General features: G+C 39.8%; 1 protein-coding gene across 2 annotated transcripts in view; it reads left to right on the top strand.

Moving 5' to 3' along the window:
- The window catches only part of HACD2 (3-hydroxyacyl-CoA dehydratase 2), a 93,460-nt gene that overhangs the window by 50,482 nt on the left and 20,763 nt on the right, over nucleotides 1–22,215 (top strand). Inside the window, exons 4-6 of one of the 2 annotated variants that reach the window (XM_069555877.1) lie at nucleotides 11,115–11,203; nucleotides 12,335–12,375; nucleotides 15,233–15,302. In XM_069555877.1, the coding sequence (XP_069411978.1) occupies nucleotides 11,115–11,203; nucleotides 12,335–12,375; nucleotides 15,233–15,302 (200 nt within the window). The remainder of the gene's footprint in view (nucleotides 1–11,114; nucleotides 11,204–12,334; nucleotides 12,376–15,232; nucleotides 15,303–22,215) is intronic. The other variant, XR_011249556.1, reaches the window with a different exon arrangement.

Below are 22,215 nucleotides of genomic sequence, written 5' to 3'. Positions count from 1 at the left end.
CCCAGGAAAAAAGGAAAGAAAACTGCCTCTCTGTCAGTCCTTTAAAAAACAAGAACAAAAAGAGCCAGACATCTTCCTTGAATTTCATACTCCCACCCTTCTCTTCATTTTGGTCAGAAATATTTTGTTTCCCTAAGATTTGCTTGTACTCTAAGAGAAAATATTTAAGAAAATTTCTGTTTAAGATTGAAATTAATTCAATTTCAGAATTATCTTTTACTGATTCCAAATGTTTAGTTTCTTGTTAAGAATGATGGTTTTATTAATTTTAAAATTTTAACTCTTATCTTTTATATGGAGTTTACGTAATGTGTAAAAGTGCATAAAGTTTAAAAATGATTCCAGATTCTACCAATAGTGCTAATCCTGACTAATATTAGATAAGCATCATTCAGGAAGCATTCTCTTTACATATATGTTAATACAAAGAAAGAAAAAGTTAATGAATAGAAGAATCAGGTTGTACAGCTCATGCTATACATGCTATTTTTCAGTGAAATTTTGGGTTTGTAAAAAAAAAAATACATTATAAAACCTTTAAGCATGAGAAAAACATTATTTATCAAAAGGTCCCTTGAAGTTTAATAAAAAGATTATGAAAAATTTAGATTAAAGTTATATTCAGCTTTATTTTAGGCAGTACTCTTAATTCTGATAAGAGAATTAGTATTGTTATTTATCCTTCCATCAGTTCTTCCCTGACTCCCATTTAAAATTGTTACTAATTTAATATTAGGACTTCCCTCTGGTGGCTCAGACAGTAAAGTGGCTGCCTACAATGCGGGAGACCTGGGTTTAGTCCCTGGGTTGGGAAGATCTCCTGGAGAAGGAAACTGCAACCCACTCCAGTATTCTTGCCTGGAGAATCCCATGGACAGAGGAGCCTGGCGGGCTACAGTCCATGGGGTCACAGAGAGTCGGAGACAACAGAAGCGACTTAGCGCAGCACCGCACAGCACCCTCTGCTCTATGACTATAACTGCCGTAATTGTTTAGTTTTAATGTTATATGTGAATGGAGTCGTTGCCTACAGTGGACCCCTTTCCTGTGACTTTCCTACTCCTGAGTTCTTTATTTTGACTTATGTCTAGTTTGTCTGACTGACACTGTGTGTTTCTCAGGGTCAGTCCCATAGGCATTATGTGACAAATTCTTACATATTTAGTGGTGCCTACCTTTTGCCAGTGACATCTTGACTGGGTATCATGTTCTTGAACATACTTTCTTTTCCTCAGACGTTTGTATTAATAGTGTTGCTTCATCGTTTTTTGACATTGAATGTTGCTGTGGAGAAATCTGAAGCCAGGCTTATTTTCTTGCCACTTTGTAGGTAACTTTTTTTTTTCTCCTTGGATCCCAGAAGTATTATTTTTGTAGTCAAGAAAGTTCTCGGTTTTACGTGTTCACTGTTCTTTCAGTATAAATGTAGCTCTTTCGTTTCTTGGACTACACCCTTAAATGCGTTTTCTGCCCTGTTGTTGGTCTCTCTACTTTGAGGACAGCAATTATCCTGTGTTGGATTGTCTGTATCTTCTGAAATTATCATCTTCCTTCCAGTTGCTTACATCTTTGACTTTTCTCCTAAATTCAAGGCTTGGTTTATTTTTGTAATTTAATGTTTTTGGCTTAAATTAGCACCTGTTTATTAGCTCTTAGGTCAGAAGTTCGGTGGGCTCAGGTGTGTTTTTGGTTTGGAAGTGGAAGTGTTAGTCGTTCAGTCATGTCCAACGTTTTGTGACCCCATGGACTCACCTGCTAGGCTCCTCTCTCCAGGCAAGAATACTAGAGTAGGTTGCCATTTCCTTCTCCAGGGAATCTTCCCAACCCGGGGATCAAACCTGGGTCTCCTGCATTGCACGCAGATTCTTTATCATCTGAACCACCAGAGTGTCTTCTGCTTAGTATTTCACAAAGCCAAAATCAAGGTATCAGCTGGGCTGGATTCTTATCTAGAGACTCTAGGGAAAAATCTGCTTCTAAGCTTGTTGGCAGATTTCAGTTCCTTGTGGTTACAGTGCTAAGATCCAATTTCCTTTCTGGTTATTGTCCTTAGGTTGCTCCTAGCAATTGGATGGTGCTCTCCAGTCTTTGCACATGGCCTGTCCATCTTCATAGCCAGCAGTGATGCCTCAGATCCTTCTTGTGCTTCAGATCTGTCTGACTTCTCCTCCTGCCAACAATGCATGCTTTATTTTACTTGCATTATGTTCATCTGATTGCTGTGCCTTTTGTCTTGTGAGCAGCTCTGTCCAGGCATTTTCTTTGCTCTGATATAAATGTTACTGAATCCGCCCTGACTGCATTTCCACAATATTTAAGATTCAGTTGTTTTTCCCTCAGAGCTACAGTTCAAGGATGGACATTTTCCTGATTTATGTATTTTTCTACACGCTGAGGGTATGGGGGTCGGGCTTGAGAGTGTATGGATATTAAAACATAAAGCCTTAATAATTAAAACTGTATGCATGTACTGGTATAGAAAGATCTTCAGGACTTTTTTTTCTTATCTGTTCATTGGAGTGTAATTGCTTTACAGTGTTTTGTTAGTTTCTGCTGTACTGCATCATGAGTAAGCCATGCATTTACATATATTCCCTCCGTCTCCAGCCTGCTTCCACCCTACCCCATCCTGCCCATCTAGGCCATCACAAAGCACCTAGCTAAGCTCCACGTGCTATCCAGCAGCTTCCCACTAGCTGTGTTTCACACATGATAGTGTATATATGTGAAGACTGCCATTGTGGAAACAATTGGAAGTGTGTGCATAAATGTATCTTTACACATTGACTCACATATTTGCTATTGATTACCTAAACTGTATCTCTGGAGTGATAGACAAAGCTTAACTGGAAGGGCACCTGAGTGGTGGTAGGATGGATTTGAGAGGGAGGCTTTTCTCTGTGTATCTTTTTATACTTTAAAAGTTTTGAACAAGGTGAACGAATTACTTATTTAAAAACACATGAGCTCTTTCTTCTCTTCTGAGACTTAATTGCTCCATCCTGAAATTCCTCAACCCTGTAAAAAAATATATCCTGTCCCCACAGGGGACTTTGCACTAGTCTTCCAACTCTGTGGGGGATCTGAAAGGCTTAGCATCAATGAGGTGGCTCCCAGTTAGTCATTTCCCCGCCACTTTCCAGCCTCCGTGTCTGTCACACTCCAGTCAGAAATTTGTGTTTCTCTCCAAATCTAGGCCTGTTAGTGGAAATTCTTGCAATTTTTTGGATTCACCAGTATCACTTTTGGGGGTTGAGGACAGAGTAGGAGGTATGCAATAATCCTTTCTTTCTTGGCTGGCACTTTTTAAAATGTGTGACATAACGTTTACCCGATTCCTTTCTGGTTGCTGCTAGCCATTTTTGTTGTTGTTATTTAATGTTCATTATTTTTAGTTCAGTGGATTTGGAATTTGGGTAGGGAGATTCTGATTTCAGTTTCCACATTTCATTTAATTGCTGGCACCAACCTTGTGTCTCCTGTCTTTCTTTGGTAGTGGGCTCCACCTGAACACTGCCCTGCTCTGCTCCTGGCCTGTGTTGCCTTTCCTGTACTTAACTTTCATCCTCATCTTGGTCATGCGTAGCTAGTCTCCCAGTCCCACTAACCTGGCCCATGTGAGGGGTGCATCAGGCAGGAAGGATTTCTCAGTGCTACTCAGCTTCGCAGGGCTCAGGTGGTTGGAGCATCCTTATAGCACCCTGGTTCAGGAGAAATGAGAAGCTGATGGCCAGATCCCCTTTATACAGCTTTTGCTCAACACATGCACACACAAGTGCCTATGTTTCTTTTATCTGCCAGTGTTTTGCTTTAAAAGTTCATCACCCTTTCAACATAAATTCTCATAATTATTTCTCAATTTATAACCTCGCTTTGCCAAATATTTGCAGTGCTGACAGAGATATCTTTCTGAAACTGAGAAGCAGTCATGCCATTTTCCTGTTTACAAATGTTTTTCTAGCTCCACATCAACTTCGGGGAAAATGTGCTAAAAATAAAAGCTATTCCAAAGTAAATCAGTTATAGTCTGAGAGTGTAAGTTCATGGGAGCAGGGACTTTTCCTTCTCTGTTGTACCCCCAGCATGAAGAACAGTACAGAGTAGGTGCTCCAAAAATATTTGCTGAATTAAGTGATAGGTTCCTCTCAATACTTCTGTCCAATAGATAAATCTCATGGACCAAAGAACCTGGCTGACTACAGTCCATGGGATCGCAAAAAGAGTCAGACATGACTTAGCTACTAAACCACCCAACAATACATACCTAGTAATCATTTTGAATGAATTTTGATCTAGTAATAGCTTACTGATCAGGTTGCAGAATCTCTCTTTGTCATTTGGAAACAGCCAGTTGAAGCAATCATCAACAGCAAAAGTGTGCAGTGTGGGTAGTTTTGATATGCTGTGTTAAAGAACACTGTGTTCGAATAAAGGGTAATGGTAGAACAGATATAATCACAGTGGGATTGACTGTTAGAAGTCTAGAAAAGATCTGCTGTCATGAGGGTCAGAAGTGCAGTATACTGGGTGACTGGTTGAGGGAGGGTCTATGCTGTAGAAACTAAGTAAAGTGAGAGTTGGTATAGATGGCATCACTTGGAAAAATTCCAGGTGCCTAAATAGCCAGATTCTCTGGAACAGGAATGTGGGAGCACCTGCAGGCAAAGCCAAAAACATCTCTGCATCTGTGTCAAATTAGCATTGATCGGCTTTTCATTCCCTAACTTACTCAAATTTAAATATACTGCTGAGGCAGTGCTAAAGCAGGCACGCTTCCATGCTGCTAGTAGGAGTGTATATTGATACAAACTTTTTGGAAAGCAGTTTGGTGGTATATTTCAAGAGCTTTAAAGGCATTCATGCCATTTGACCTAGTAGTTACACTTCTGGGAACTGTCCCAAGGAAATAATCCTTTTTTTTTTTTTTTTTTTCAAAGAAGGATCTAAGCCTCAAAAAAATTTTAAGTGTTATTTTTAATACTTAATTACTTCACTTATAGTATCAAGAAATTGGAACAATATAAATGTCTCACAGAAGAAGAGACAAATATAGTCTACTCAAAGGGATATTATGACTCAAGTTAAAATATTTTTAATATGTTGTAAGATAGAAAATTTCTTAAAATGTTGAATGAGAAAAGCAAGCCACAAAGAGTATAAACAATAGAAGTTGAACTGTATTTAAAAACAGAAGAAAAGACTGGTGGGAAATTTACCAAAAAAGTAAATCTTTATTTTTGGTCACCCAAATTTACTTGCTTTCCTTAGAAAGCAATCAAATAATTCTTGTTTAGCACTTTTGAAAGGGAAACATATAAATAACCATGTTTCCTAGGAAAGGGAGCTTTGTAGTAGAGAAGGGGTAATTAATAAAGCCATACATAGTTGAATGGTGATATTCATCTCCAGATCTCCCAAACACCTGTTTAAAATCACACTTACAAAGCATTCTAATTTTTACAGCAAAAAATGCACCCCTAGATGAGGGTCTCTAAAATCCTAGTCATTCAGTTATTACAAAGGCTGTGTGTATATTACAAGTGAATAAATTGACATTTTGGTTTGTTAGCTAGTCTCGTGTGAATTTGATTAATGAGTTGGTTTTTCCCAAGAGCCTAATTCTTGCTCTTAAGTGACATAAAATCAGATTTTTGAGCTTGGAAGTCTGAGGTCCAGATCCTGGACTTTTTTGATCCCCAACCAAATATAGCAGCAGCCCCAGAGTACTGCTCAAACCATTAGCCGTCTAGCCCGTTGTTTCAGTGATAAAAGAGCAGAAATTAAAGGAAAAAAATATGAATTTTTACGTGATGAGCTGGTCTATGAGCTAAAAAAAAAGCTAGAAAGAGTGGTGGTCTTTCCTTAAGTGGCAAGTACTTGATAACTCATTTAAGAAAACTTTCGATTGTCAATCTTTTTTAGTTTTTCTTATTGGAATTGTGATCTGGCTAAGTATATTCACTTAATGTTTGACTTACTAATTAGCTTCTTTAGCAGTATTACATGTTATACCATCAGGCTCTATATTTCATTCGTGCATTTAAATAAAAGGTTTATTCACATACCATTCGATTCATTCATTTAGAGTGTACAGTTTTAGAACATAATCAATTTTAGAACATTTTCATTACCCTAAAACAAAACTGTGTACCTACTGACAATTACTTTCCATTTTCTTCCTAACCTCCCAGGCCTAGGTCACTACTAATTTCCTTTCTGTCTCTATAATTTTGCCTACTCTGGATATTTCATCTTAATTGAATTATATAATATGTGTTTGCTGGGGTCCAGCCCCGGTGGATCCAGGGAATTCGAAGGGTGGATGGCGTTGGCGTGGAAAGACTTGTTTATTTATTAATATAAGATTAGATTAAGAAACTATAGTGTAGTAGGGAGATTAAGCGGAGAAAGAGGGCTGAATAGCTTGGTTTACGTGGAAGACCAATAAAATTCCAGATAAGGAATTTGCACCATCTACGTTGGGCCACCGGCGCCCGCTTGAATATCTAAGGGTGCCTCACCTTAGGCTCCCTTTCGCGGGGGTCTTAACAACCAGGGCAAGTAAGTAGACTTGGCGAGCCTCCACGCCCCAGGTGGAGATTCAGCCTGAAATTAAAGTAAAAAGTGGAGGGAGGGAAAGAGAGAGAAGAGAGAAAGAGAGAGACACAGGGGGAGCCAGATTCCCAAGAAACCAGGCGGAGAGACTAGTCCGAGAAACTGGTCCCATCCTTTATTGTTCAGAAGGCCTTTTATACTTTTGATAAAACATGGAGATCAATGGGTAACACAAAATTATGTAGCGTTCGCAGCCCAGACTCTTTCCGTATATCATTTTGTATACAAAAGGTCTCAGGTGATTTATATTATCTTCTGGCCAAGAGGCTTGTTAACACTTTTTGGCTCTCTTCCTTAATGAATATTTCGTTTCCCCTAACTGTTTTTCTTTAATCTGCATTTCCTTAAAGCGCTAAAGTTACATCCCTATAGAACAAAGGCGCAGTGGGTTATAACAAAGAAGGTACTTAACTCAAAGATCTAATGTTGCTAATACCAGGTCTACTACTTGTTTTTCTATATACCAACTATATCTACTAATAAAGGATATGAAAATTTGGCAGCAAGTATTGACTGAACAAATGAAACTTTTAATCAGTCCTATTCTAATGACTTTGATTCTTCGGAAGCCCCTACATTCCTAGGATGTTTTAAGCTTCCTGTGCCTCCTGCGGTCAGGAGGCCTCAAACAATCACACTCGCAGTTGTACGAGTCCTGCAAGCAGGCTAAAAAGCCATCAGAGGGGTTTTTGGATTGAAACACTTTCAAATGCAGAAGACTAAAGCCCTGAATTGACTTTTTCCAGAGAATGTCAGAAGAGCGGAAAAGCAGAGCACAAAACCGGCAGATTTTTGTTGGGGTACATGCTTAGGAATTTCCAGAGGGGCCCCTGAAGTCTGAGCACGCCTTGCGTATGTCAGCTTCCTTCCTCATGACCTTGTCACTGGCTTCCGGCACGTGTTCTTTTGTAACTGGCTTCTTCACTCAGCATCATGTTTTAAGGTTCATTAATATTGTAGCATGTATCATTACTTCATTTCTTTTCTCTATTACTTTCTATTTTATTTCTAATGTCCCATTGTATGGCTATGCCACATTTTATTTATCCCTTCATCTGTTGATGGACATTTTTAACATTTCTACTTTGGGGCTAGTATGCTGCTGCTGCTGCTACTAAGTCGCTTCAGTCATGTCCGACTCTGTGCAACCCAATAGACGGCAGCCCATGAGGCTCCCCTGTCCCTGGGATTCTCCAGGCAAGAACATTGGAGTGGGTTGCCATTTCCTTCTCCAATTCAGGAAAGTGAAAAGTGAAAATGAAGTCACTCAGTCGTGTCTGACTCTTAGCGACCCCATGGACTGCGGCCCACTGAGCTCCTCCGTCCATGGGATTCTCCAGGCAAGAGTGCTGAAGTGGGGTGCCATTGCCCTCTCCATGGGGCTATAAACATTTGTATAAAAGTTTTCGTGTGGGCATATAGATAGATAGATAGATAGATAGATAGATAGATAGATAGATGCTTTTGAACTGTGGTGTTGGAGAAGACTCTTGAGAGTCCCTTGGACTGCAAGGAGATCCAACCAGTCCATTCTAAATGAGATCAGTCCTGGGTGTTCATTGGAAGGACTGATGCTAAAGCTGAAACTCCAATACTTTGGCCACCTCGTGTGAAAAGTTGACTCATTGGAAAAGACTCTGATGCTGGGAGGGATTGGGGGCAGGAGGAGAAGGGGACGACAGAGGATGAGATGGCTGGATGGCATCACTGACAATGGACATGAGTTTGAGTAAACCCCGGGAGTTGGTGATGGACAGGGAGGCCTGGTGTGCTGCGATTCATGGGGTCGCAGAGAGTCGGACACGACTGAGTGACTGAACTGAACTGATAAATGTTCTCATTTCTCTTGGGTGTATATATTCTAAGAGTGAAATTTCTGGGTCATAGGATAATTTTGTATTTAACATTTTGAGGCAGACTGTTTTCCAGAGTGGCTGCACTATTTTCTAATCCCGTCAGCAGTGTATGAGGGTTCCAGCTTCACATCCTCACCAGTACTTGTTATTATGTTGTTGTTGTTGTTCAGTTGCTAAGTCAGGTCTGACTCTTTGTGAGCCCATGGATTGTAGCACACTGGGCTCCTGTGTCTTCCAGTATCCCACGGAGTTTGCTCAAATTTGTGTCCATTGAGTCAGTGATGCTGTGTAACCATCTTATCATCTGCCGCCCCGATCTCCTTTTGCCTTCAATCTTTCCCAGCATTAGGGTCTTTTCCAGTGAGTCTACTCTTCAAATCAGGTGGCCAAAGTATTGGAGTTTCAGCTTTTACCACAGTCCTTCCAATGAATATTCAGGGTTGATTTCCTTTAAGATTGACTGGTTTGATTTTGTTATTGTATGTCTTTTTAATGGTAGCCCTCCAAGTGGATGTGAAGTGTATCTATCTCATTATGACTTTAATTTTCGTTTCTCTAATGATGTTGAGCACCTCTTCATGTGCTTATTAACCATTTGCATATTTTCTTTGGAAAAATGTCCACTCAAATCCTTTGCTCACTTTTAAATTGGGTTTTCTTTTATTATTGAATTATAAGAGCTTTTATATATTTTACATATAAGTTCCAGATTATATATATATTTATAGATACTTTCTCCTGTGGGTTTTCTTTTCACTGTCTTAATGTCCTTTGACACACAGTAAGTTTTTAGTTTTGATAAAGCCCAATATTATTTCTTGTGCTTTTGTTTTCATATCTGATCAACCATTGCCTAATCCAGAATCACAGAAATTTACATCTATGTTTTCTTCAAAGAGTTATTTTACCTCTTACGTTTAGATCTTTGATCCACCTGGAGTGATTTTTTGTATTTGGTCTAAGAAAGTGTCTCAGCTCCATTCTTTAGATATTCAGTTATCCCAGAACCATTTGTTGAAAAGACAAATATTTTTCCATTGATTTGTCTTGGCACTCTTGTTGAAAAATCAAGTGACTATGAATGTGAGGGTTTACTTCCAGACTCGGTTCTATTCCATATATTTATATGTCCATATGTTTATATTTTTGTATTCATTCTGTTTCCCTGGAGAAGGAAATGGCACTCCATTATTCCCCATCCCAATATTCTTGCCTGGGAAATCCCATGGACAGAGGAGGCTGGCGGACTGTAGTCCATGGGGGTCACAAAGAGTTGGACACAACTGAGTGACTAACTTTCATTCATTCTATAAAGGTTTATTGAGCATCTTTATATGCCAGCATTGTGCTTGACATGTCCATTTTACTTGCTTTTGAAAACCAAACCATACCTCTTCAAAGCCCAGATCTTTAAAACTCATTCTAATAGGATGTAGCATATCTTTTTCTTAATGAGATATAAAATAATTTTCTTTTGTAGCCAAACCTATAGAGGTAATTTTAGCTTCATATGATTGTACATGGTCTTTTGGCAAGTTGTAGTTTGTCCAGCTATATAAATGTCCAGAAGTCTGAGTGATTTTAGAGGGCTTAGAAGAATGAAAATTGATCAGGGATAGTCCACTGAATGTATTGAAGATGAAGTTAGTTTTAAAGTGAATTAAGAATTTACTACCTGTAATAAGGGGTTCCTGGCAAGTGTGGAGTTGCCCACATGCAACCTGACAGGTCTGGGAAGTTGGTAAGTCTAGTTACTGACAGCAATATGACCAGAGAGAAATGGTGGCGAGGTTATTGGACTGGATACCCATAGTTCTGCTTCCAGATTTGATTTTTATAGCAGTTCCTTGCCAATGTGGAGTTATAGAGAGGAGAATATTTTTAGATAATGAATTATTACTCAGCTTAAGATGAATTAAAGGAGGGAAGATTTTTATACAATGGTGGTGGCTGGTCTCTAGATATGGACTGTGGTTATAGGAATGGAAGGGAGAAAGCCAAAGAAATGTAAACCTAGCAGAACTTGATAATTATCGAAAATAACTAAAGATGATTCTAGCATTATAACTTGAGGATATTGGAAAGATAATTGTACCAGTGCTTACCCTAATGAATAAGGTGAGAAAAAATGGTATATAAACTTTGAGTTTGTCTACTTGTTGGCAAAATATAAAAGATGCCAACCTAACTGTTGGTGTATCATATCCAGTCTGAAAGCCAGGAGCTTTCAACATTCTGTTGACACAGACAGTTGATTTTCCTTTCCATAGTTGCCTGTTCATTTCTGAAACCCATATTGTAAAATGAGCTCTCAATGTCTAATTTTAAGCATTAAGCAATGGTTTTATTTTTTCTGCCTATAAAAGTGTTAAAAAATACTGTACTTTGTCAGTGACTTTGAAAGACCTAGGAAAGTTACCTAGATTCCATGGTTTGCAATTACCATTAATAATATTATTGTTTTGAGGGAGGAAAAAGTTTTAATATTGACTACACTGAAAAACATAGTCTATATAGCAATGTAGATAAATTTCAGCTGCTCATGATGGCTTTAAACATTAAAATTTGGATGTTTTAGGAAATCTGTTACATTTTGAAACTCAGTACAATACATTTATTTACCCATCCTAAATTTTCTTTCAGGAATTGTTCCATCTTCTGTTGTCCTGACTTCTTTCCAGGTGATGTCAAGAGTTTTTCTAATATGGGCAGTAACACATAGTGTCAAAGAGGTAAGCATTTAAATAGACAAAAATAAAATAATATTAGCATTAACAAACTTTAGTCAACTTTTCTTTCTTTGTGTATTATCTTTGTGATGATACACAACATGTGTATTATCGCTAAAGATGGAACTCCACATCATATCAATATAGCCCAAATAAAATTCACTTGTACTATAGGAATTCGGTTACTTGTGGGAAACATACCCCAAATATACAGAGTTGAAAAAAGGAGACCAATTACACGAAGTCCTGAAGTCTCAGTTCCCTTGGAGATTTGGCTGGTGTGGCTATGGTCTGCACCTCAGTTATATTTTTCTGGTTTCTTGTTTGAATTCAGCACCATAAACTCTGGACAGCTACATCTTTGTAGTGGGACTGTTGGGGAAGTGAGGGACATAAATTCATTCCCAGTCCAGTCTTTGTTGGACCAGGGTAAAGTAACAAACTTGTTCCTTCCCAGTCCACTTGCATTAATGGAATTCCCACGTGTGCTGAGTCTAGTGGTTCAGGGAGATGAGTGCTCTTCTGAGGGTCTGAGGCGGATGCCCAGGCAGGCCAGCTTCTTATAAGAACTGGAGGGAGGAAACCATCATCACCATGGCTATAAATCCACAGCTATCTTTCATTGTCTGGTATCGGAGAAGGGAATTGTGTCCTAGTATGTTTTTCGCTTTTTAACAGTCCACTACTGTTAATGTCACCATGAGGCAGAGTACTGGTACCCACCAAGAAGATTCAGTTTTCAGTTTTCCAGTCCCAGTAGCTTACCACCAGCATTATGGGGTACTTTAGCCTCATGGTATGTGCTTATCTATTAGCATTATCCTGGTGTTTTCTTTGTCTTCTATTACTCTGAAAGCCCTGTCAAAACACTTGGTTTTTCAGGATTTATTTAGACAGTTTCGTTTGTTTTTTAACTAGTGATTATTTTTAACTTTTTATTGGCATGTGGTTTATACATAAAGAAAAATGCACATAGTTAAGTTTTTAATGAAAATTGACTAAGCTAAGTTGTTCTTGTTACAGATCCACAGAATTTTTCTTTTAAGTTCATTCACTCCTTGAAGATGTTTGTTTACGCTTTCTGTGTAGGAAGGATGTAAAACAATCTCATACTTTTACATAATCACTTTTTAGAGTGGCCACATTTCTTTAAAAAAAGAAAAGGTCAAAAATAGGCAAGTAAATCCTATCGTGGCATATTGCCCCTTGTTGTCATTCTTAGTTGTTTCTGGAGTAAGGAAAAGTTAGTCTCTTCATTGGTTTCAAAGTCCTTTCTATAAATCATAATAACCTGTATTTCTTCCTTCTTTCCTTTCTGTTTAACCAGCAACTCATAGTTTTAACTTCCCAATAGTCTTAAGTGACCTAAACTTTCTTCCTAATAGTAACTCATTTATATTCTTAAACAAGTAATTATGTACTTCTAATAATTAAATGTTAGTTACATGAAGATAGAGTGTTATCAACTGTGGAGTGTTTATAATCAGCCAAGAGAGTCAGATACTAGGTGTCCAGGAGCTAATGCTCCAGCTGATGGATTATTCATGGCCTCTGCTTCTCCTCTCTTCTGCTTCAGTAACTACTCCTCTGCTTATTAGCACTTCTGGCAAAGAGTGTAGACAAGTAAATAAAAAATGCTTACAATTCAAGTTAAGCGGTTGTTACCATATTGCTGTTACCAACATTTCCTAGAATTTTCTGGGCGGAGCAATAAGACAGCTTGGCTTAAAAAGCTATTAAGTGTCTCTGTGGATTACAGGTATGCGGACCTGGCCATTGCCCTTAGTAATCGCCCACCTGACAGGTGCACAGACTTGCCATGTAACAGATGGTTTCACATGTAGTGTCAGCACAGTTATTTCAGTTACATGCTTGGTATGTTTGCATAGTCAAAATTGTTCCTCTACAGCCAATGTTACCCAATTTTACTATCATTAACATATTATTTTCTTAGGAATGTAGTAAATCTCACTGTCTTTCTGTCATCTCTTCCGTTTTCTTCTTTTCATATATACCCTATTGACTGACTTACTCCTTTCTCACATAAATAGGATTCATTGTTTCTACTGCTCCATGATCATACTTCTTGTCTTTTCTTTGAAAAGAACCCATTCGTTGTTTTGTTTATGGCAGTAGATTCCCTCTTGACTCACCCCAGGTTGCTGATAGGTAGCCTGAAAACCTGTTAGTGTGGCATTTCAGAGGCCAGTTTGCTGTCTGTCACCTGCTCCTGACCCCCCTTCTCTTAGCAAAGGCTATTTTTTCTGCTGTCAAGTTTCATGTTAGCTATAATTTAGTTTTTCCTATACAACGTTATATATGGCTTCCCTGTTAAATGTCCATTCGTCTCTTTACTGAAACATCTTTTAAATATCATTATTTTCCTTATATTCAGCTTTGTTTATTTTTAATGGTGAGAACCACATAACTAATCACTAAATTCCCAATAACTAATGCATAGGGAAATTGATCCCAGAAATAACTGCTTAATAAAATATATCTCACTTTATCATATTCTTTTCACAGTACTTTGCTTTCATCCTCAGTTTCTTTTCTTACATCACATGTCCTCTAAAGTGGACACACATGCTTCTTTCTCATATCATTACATTTGGGTTTGGACTCTTGCCCCACCCTCTTTGGCCTGCCTTTATTTTCTACACTCGTTCCCCTTGGTTTCTGTAATTGTACATGATGTAGTAAGGTATAGCCTATATACATTTTAGGACTAGATACTACATTTTTCGTATTTGAGGTTGATTTTCTTTCAAGAGGCCCAATAGAACATGCAGTCTTACCTGTCATTTTTATTCTCTGCTGCATGGAACACTAGTCACATAAATGTTGCCAGGTATATCATAGAACTAAAAGATGATCAGATGGTTTTCTTCTCTGATGTATAAGGATCCACCATCACTAGCAGGACTTCTTGATGAGCAGGATATTAAAGATAAAATGTCTCTATGCTCAAAAGCTTTTTCTTGACCTAACATAGCAAATAACCTCCCCACTTCTTCCCTTTTAAAGGGACTTTTTAATGTAAGCAAAGTTAAGCCTCTGATAACACGTTCAGGGTGAGAGAGGGGGTGTGTGGGATACAGGAGGAATCAGAAATTCTAGCTAACCTGTTTTCTTTGCAGTTTTTCCACCTGACCCCCCGAAATGCGCTGGCTTCTTCTGCATTCCTTAGCCGGGACGGCCACTGCTACTGCCATATCAGGCTTCTGTGGGCATTTGTTCCCCTCACCTTCTGTTTGGGTCAGTGTCTTTGTCTGTTCACTCACCTGAAACAAGATTGATGTTTTTCGAGTGAACTGCAGTGGGGAATGCTACCTTAGGTCCCTTACTATGACCCACCACCCCCACCCCCCATCAAAAACAGAAGTCCACAGGGCACACATTCTTCCTTCTCTAAAAGTAGCTAAGCCAAGCCCCAGATTCCTGGACACACAAGTAGGCCACTGTCCCTTTTCCTGGGCCAACCCTCTTTGAAGAAGCCCCCACATAGCCTCTGCTGAGTTCTCAGTGTGAGATTGCTGTGTTCTTGAGCAGAAGTCCCAGGTTATCGCTGTGGGCAGCAGTTGAATAAGAAGCTGTTGGGCTCTCACTGTGACTTAGCCTAAGTGCAGCGAACACCTTCAGCACCTTACTGGGTAGGGTAACTTGTGTAAAATAGAGCTTTGCCCTGGATTGCTGAGCCTTCTCTCCTTTCTTCCTTACCCTTTGCCACCATTAGAGGAAAGGATGTTTTCTCATATTCCTCTGGAATGTCCTGTGAGTTCTCCTGATTTCACCAGTCAGCTGGTTCCCACTTCTTTCTGGCATGCCACTGGGCTTTGTGACACTTAAGTTGCCATCTTTGCTAACTTCTCAGCAAGCTGCCTACAAAAAGTCTGTCATGCATGTTTAAGAAAGTTAGCAACGTCCAGTTCTCTATCATTATGCTGGTTTTTGTTGTTTGTTGCATTACGCTTTACAGAGGGCTTTATTAAAATATAATTATTCACTCTTGATGGTTGTCTCTTGGGGTAGGTTGCAGACTCCACTTAAAACTTGGAAGCTAGAGCGGCAAACAACCGTCTGTCAAATGGCAGAGTTGAAGGTAAACTTCTGAATTAAAAGTCTTCCTCCTGCATCAAAGCTTGCTCTCACCAGTTAGAAATGTGATGTGAACACATTCTTACTTTCGTTTGCTAATCATACTTTATCCCGTGTAGAGTTGAAAACACCCATCTCAGTTAGGCATTCCAGTATTCTTGGGCTTCCCTGGTGGCTCAGACAGTGAAGAGTCTGCCTGCAGTGCAGGAGATCTGGGTTGGGAGGATCCCCTGGAGGAGGGTATGGCCACCTACTCCAGTTTCTTGCCTGGAGAATCCCCAGGGACGGAGGACCCTGGCAGGCTACAGTCCATGGGGTTGCAAAGAGTCAGACACAACTGAGGGACTAAGTACATCACATCTCAGACGCAGAAGCACCTTTCCTCTTCAGCAGTTCTGTCATACCACATGCATATTGAAATATGGTTCTCCAATCAAATGGTTTATACATGAAATATACAAATAATTGCAGCCCCTGGGTGCTTGTCTGCAACACTTTGCCAATGCGCTTGTCTGCTTCTTTAGTGCTCATTTTAGGGCTTCTGATATATCCCTCCAGTTAATGGACCTTTCTTCTTGAAAGTTCCAAGACTATTTTTCATACTGGCATATGGACTATCTGGAACAGAATTTCCTGGAAAGCTTCTTAGAAATGCACCTTCCAGGTCCCACCCCATATTTGATACAAAATTTTGAGGAGTGGAGACAGAGAACCATCACTGTTATTAAGCTCCTTGAATAATTTGATGAGATCTAAGATTTGAGAAACGCTCTAAGATACTGTAATGTGCTGTAATTTTTATTCAACTTTCCTTTTTCTTGATTTTACTTCCTATCTCTGCTTAGTTTCCTGTTCAGTTCAGTTCAGTTCAGTCACTCAGTTGTGTCCGACTCTTTGCGACCCCATGAATTGCAGCACACCAGGCCTCCCTGTCCATCACCAACTCCCGGAGTTCACCCAAACTCATGTCCATTGAGTTGGTGATGCCATCTAGCCATCTCATCCTCTGTCGTCCCCTTCTCCTCCTGCCCCCAATCCCTCCCAGCATCAGAGTCTTTTCCAATGAGTCAACTCTTTGCATGAGGTGGCCAAAGTATTAGAGTTTCAGCTTTGGCATCAGTCCTTCCAAAGAACACCCAGGACTGATCTCCTTTAGAATGGACTGGTTGGATCTCCTTGCAGTCCAAGGGACTCTCAAGAGTCTTCTCCAACACCACAGTTGAAAAGCATCAATTCTTCGGCACTCAGCTTTCTTCACAGTCCAACTCTCACATCCATACATAACTACTGGAAAAACCACAGCCTTGACTAGACAGACCTTTGTTGGCAAAGTAATGTCTCTGCTTTTCAATATGCTATCTAGGTTGGTCATAACTTTCCTTCCAAGGAGTGTCTTAATTTCATGGCTGCAGTCACCATCTGCAGTGATTTTGGAGCCCCTCAAAATAAAGTCTGTCACTGTTTCCACTGTTTCCCTATCTATTTCCCATGAAGTCATGGGACAAGATGCCATGATCTTAGTTTTCTGAATGTTGTGGTCATACCCCAATAAGCATAATAGAATTTATGATTCTATTCAGTTACACAGATAATTAGGGTATTCTTGTAGGTGATGGAGAGTCTAGGTATGAGCCCTGGGGCTCTTCCATCTCGGGAGTCTGGTTTTCCAGTTGGTATGTCTTTTACATAGATACTGGGCATATAGATCAAAGTCCATAGTCCAGCCCAAGATGGAGCCCTGCTTTCAAAACGGAGCCTGTTCTGTTTCCTCCTTCAATATCACCTTCCTTGGATAGTTTTTTATTTTCTAGGTAAGTCACACACTGTATTCTAGAACATGGAGGCTGAGCAGTCATATCTTACATGAGGGTTGGTGAGGGTGGACTTCGGCAGGCATGTCCCTTGTGGCTTAGGACAAAGTACTTCAACTTTCCGAGCCTTGTTTTTGTCATCTGTGACAGAGTAATACTAGTATCTGCCCTGCTCATGTCACAGAGTTTTTATGAAGATTAAGTGAAAGGACTATATGAAAACAAGGCATCAGCGTTTAGAAATATCAGGGTCTCTGGCTTGCGGTTTTGTTGCCGAGCAGCTTCTGAAACCCTAACATACAGAGTCATCTCACTTCAGAAGGAATGCTGCTTCCTTCAGAGATGTAGCACAGTTTTCCTTGTCTTCCTCCTGTCCTCTTCTTTTTCACTCTTCGGAAGCTGAAAGACTAGGTACGGTGATACCCTGACCCTGCGCGTCTGTTGCTGTTGTGTTGTGTTGTGTCGTGAGTTTCTTTCTCGGCGGGGTTCGCAGTGCACTCTTGCTCTTGGCCCCTCGGTGGCCTCCCTTGTCCGCACGTTTCCTGTCGCTGCAAGTGCTCCTCAGTGTCCGCAGGGGCCATCCGTGAACACGGCCTTTCAGTGGGGAAGGCAGGGTGCCTTCGCACCCCCCTTGTTCAGATGGGGAGCTGAGAGGCTGTCTCTAGGGCGCGTTGTGCCATATGCCACTGTCTTCTTCTTGGGGACCTTTTCTCAGTGATGTTCCAGCTCTGCCAACCAAAGACATTGGGATACATTCAGTGTCTTTTGGCCCCCTGAGTGCTGAGTGTCTAAAGTTCTCCACCCTACTCTAACTATTCCCTTACTTTCTATTTTAAATATTTCTGTAGGTGGATTTGCAGCACCTTCACTTTTAAAATTAGCACTTCTCCTAAAGGTAGAAAAACTTCATCATTTGATTGTTAATCAGACACTGTCAGACTTGAGACAACTCCAAGACAGATGTAGCAGTAATTCAATGCCACTTCTGCATCTGTTAATAATGGGCACATAAAGAAAATGTTGCTTTCCTCGTGGCTAAATGGTTCACTCTAACGTTGTGTATGTTTAGCGTAGGTGATCTGAGCAAAATCAGACTGTCTAGTTTTCTCTGAGTGTTTTTCTGTCCCTTTCCAACATTTTCTTGTATAAAAATTTTATTTCAAAATATTGAAAAATATTTAGATCCTTTTGGATTCAGTGTCAGTTCACTTCTGACATCTCATGTTGCATCTTTCTCCCATTGCCTTAGTTCTGTAGCCCCTGGAAAACTCCAGTGGTACTCCTTTGTTCAAAATGTATTATACTTCTTTCTTTGATGATTACGTCAGTTTTGTTTAAAATAAAACATCTTAAGCCATGTAAGCCAGTATTACCACTATACCCTACAAGAACATAGCCCCATTTTTCGATTAAGGATTGATAGGTTCTAGGCTCAACAAAATCAGGAAATCGGTTTAGTTTGTGTTTAATGTTAGTCTTTTTCTCTTCTGGCCGCTCCTCTTCACCCTTCTCCGTTGGTGACTCTGCCCTACAAACACCCTCACGCTTGAAGTTTCTCAGCACTTTCTTTTGCTCTCTTACCCCAACGGCTGTCTCTGACATCCTTCATTCTATTTCTCAGTTCTGGCATGGGAGGGGGGAGGCAGTTACATCAGACAAATTCCCTGGAAGACTGCATAGTTATCTTCATTTGGGAGGGTGTCACACAGGGCAGGAAGGGCCAGGGCCTGACCTGTCAGCTCCCAATGAAAGTGTCCCACTGTTAGGAGGTTCTTCTGGACCCGAAGCCAGACCTGCCTGCCTGCCTAGTCCAGACTTTCCTGCACATGCCCGAGCCCTTCAGGCTGAGCAGTGTTGGCCTCTTCCTTTCCTTCTGCCCCAGAACTTCCAGATTCTTGGTGTCCCCAAGATTCAGTTGGTCTTTTTAAATATTGCGCTAATACCCTTCTACCCCCATTTGGCTGATGTTCTGGGTGTGTCAGTGGTGTCTCCAACTTTCCTCCTAGTTTTGATAAGGAAGTTTCTAACAGAGAAGCTTGTTGTTGGAATTCATCCTCTTCAGGCATAAGGTGTTTTCAAACTATTGGGTAGTATCTTAACATATGTAACTGCTGCTACTTAGCCTATTTAGAGCCAAATCTGGATGTGTGAAGTCCTGAGATTCACAAAGATGTTTGACTCTTGGCACGGGAAACTCCCATGGAAAGGGAATAAGAGTGAAAAAAGAAAAAAAAAATGTTACCTTTGTTTCCCAAAGAAACAACTGAGATTTACCATGAGAGCCTCAGTGGCTTCAGCTTTGGTCATATGCTCAGCTTAAGCTGCGGAGTGACTCAGGGAAGGAAGCCTGTTACTTGAGCTATGCTGTCAAGTTGTACTGTCAGTGGAGAGTCACCATTAAGTGAATCCTGACACTAAAACCAGTTTCATCCATGATTTGAGAGTAAAGTGAATTCAGATGTTTATTTCAAGAGAAAAAGGGTAACTTTTTGCTCCTGTATAGTGATAGAAGCATGTTGGTTATGAACATTTTTCTTTTGAATATTTCTTCTATCCTGGGACTGTCCATAGGAATTTTTAGCAGTGAAAAAAATGTTCTGTGCCTATGCTGCTCAACATAGTAGCTCCTAGTTGTGTGTGTGCACATATTGAACCCTTGAAATAACCCCTGAGTGACTAAGGAACTGAATTTTAATGTAATTTAGTTTTAAATAGCCACATGTGACTGAACGCTACTGCATTGGACAGTGTAGCTGTAGTTGTTCAGTGTAATATTATTGGGTTGGCCAGAAAGTTCATTCAAGTTCTTCTGTAACATCTTATGAAAAAACTCAAACTTTTTGGCCAACACAATATTTGCCATTTTCTTTATTTCAGTCAATTAGGTTTTCATATATTTTATCTCATGTGCAAGATTATATGATTTAAAAGAAAAAAACAAGTAGCCACAGGAAATTTATATGACATGCTTGGTATGCTGTGTTCTTTAAATCCAGGAATTCTTTTAGTACTCTAAATTAAATTCTGTTTTCTTTAAACTGTTGTTCAAGGCTAAATTAAACTCATAAAAATCCTGATTGCAGGTGTGGGAAACTCTATGGTATGCTCATCTGTTGCAAAGATAGCAGTTCATTAACTGGTGAGGCAGGAGGCCATGCAGACTCCACCTTTCAGAGACCTGGAGTTTGGCCTTTGCAGTGGAGTCACCATGATACCATGTCCCACGTTTGGCTCTGCTGAAAACCGTTTCACAGACCTTGTCTCTCCTATTTGACTTCAAGGATCCCGTAGAAATACAGTCAACATTATTATCCCTATGAGCTCAAAGATTCTCACCTCACACTGTAAAAGATGATTGGCATGCATCGTGAGCATTGCTAAAGTATATCAGCAGAGTCAAGGAAAGTTAAAAATTATTAGTGATAAACTGCTTTTAAATAGGTGTGCTCCATGGTACAGTAAGTGGAATTTTTAAAGCATTGATTAATATTCATTTGAAAACTTTTAATATGTAGGAGGAGGAACTGTCTCATAAATTATCTGCTCCTTTGCCAAAGCGGTCCTTTGTATACTGTTGCTTTTTCAATATAACTATATTTTCAGCATGAATGTGAAATCAGATCATTTAAAAATACATAAATTGACAAGAACACCAGTACATTCAGTCTCTTGGCAGTTGATTTGCACAGTGAATGCAGCAGGTAACTGGTCTTGGTGGGAACCTTGAAGACAACAGGGGAACCTGAAGAAATCCCCATTCCCCTGCTCCCATGAAGTATCTATGAAGTGTATTTCCATGGTTTCCAGGAGGAGGATTCAATAACCTTTTTTACCTACCCATGTCAAGAAGCCCTGTATAGTCAGGAAGCTCTCATTAAAAGCTGTGATGCATCACAGATAAAATTAAGCATATTACTAAGTCGTCTGCATTTTCCAGAGAATGGAGCCCTTTCAAGTCTGAAGTGAAACCCTGGTGCACTTCGGGAATTTGTAAGACGTGACTTGATATCCACATGTGGATGTGTGTGGAAGCATGCTGAGGGTATGCCTGCATTTGAAAGGGAGGGAGGAGACTAATTATTAGGCTTGATGCATTAAAGACTTTTAACTTATCTTTTCTTTACATTGCCGCCATAAACATTTGTTTTTAACAGGGTGAGTTTTGGTATCTTCTCCCCTTTACTATAGTTTGCTCTGGCAGAAACATGACCAGGATAGCTGGAAACTGAGAACTGTGCCTCTGTTTGGCCTTCTGCATTGGTGCTGCCTTGATAAGCCAAGTTTAAGGAATCTTTCGTTGAGGTCTGTTTCAAAGCAGTATATGTTGAGAGCCTCAAGTATAAACACTAATCAAATTAACCAAGTTTTTAAATATACTAAATACTTTTTTTTAATTTTAGAGTTTTTCAAGTAGTCATGTTACATTTATGTAGCACCTTGCAAGGAGCAGAGCTTATCAACTGGTATCAGATGTCTGTCCCCCAGGTGGATGTTAAAAGAAATTTCAAGAAGAATATGATGACTAGAATGTCTATATCATCTCAGAACAAAGCTCACCTCAGCTAGTAATTGGCAAATTGATCTAGTGTTATGTAGTCACTTTTTTTTTTTAAGAAAAAGGCAGAAATATAGATTTTTTAATGTGAAATCTCTCAACTTAAAAACCTGGCTCAAATACTTTTTAAAGCACTGTACAAATTCAAACAAAACATTTGTGATCCAGGATTATGGGCCATTGTTTTAATATTTGTGTTCCAAGAGATGATACTCAAAGCCTTTGTTTTTATTTTCTGTCTTACATTTTTGCAATTATTAAACCATCATAGAACAAAAGAACCATGACATTTCACAGTGTATGTTGCTCATTTCATGTTCTTTTGACCACGTCAGTTACACTTCTGACAGTGATCCATCCTGTCCCCTCTAGAGTGTTGGGTAGGCACACTGGGATGATGCATTTAGAGGTCTGGGGGCAGACTGTGGGGTGACTGCACCAGCTCTCCCCATGAGACCACAGTAACCTATTGCTGGGCATATTGATCTCAGGCTCTCTTGGCAATAGTTAGAGGACTATTGCTTCATAGAATACTTAGTCTGTATTGGATA

This window comes from Ovis canadensis, chromosome 1, assembly GCF_042477335.2.
Source record: "Ovis canadensis isolate MfBH-ARS-UI-01 breed Bighorn chromosome 1, ARS-UI_OviCan_v2, whole genome shotgun sequence".
NCBI lineage: Eukaryota > Metazoa > Chordata > Mammalia > Artiodactyla > Bovidae > Ovis > Ovis canadensis.
Note: the sequence above shows the minus strand (reverse complement) of the source record. Positions and strands in the feature narration are given on the sequence as shown.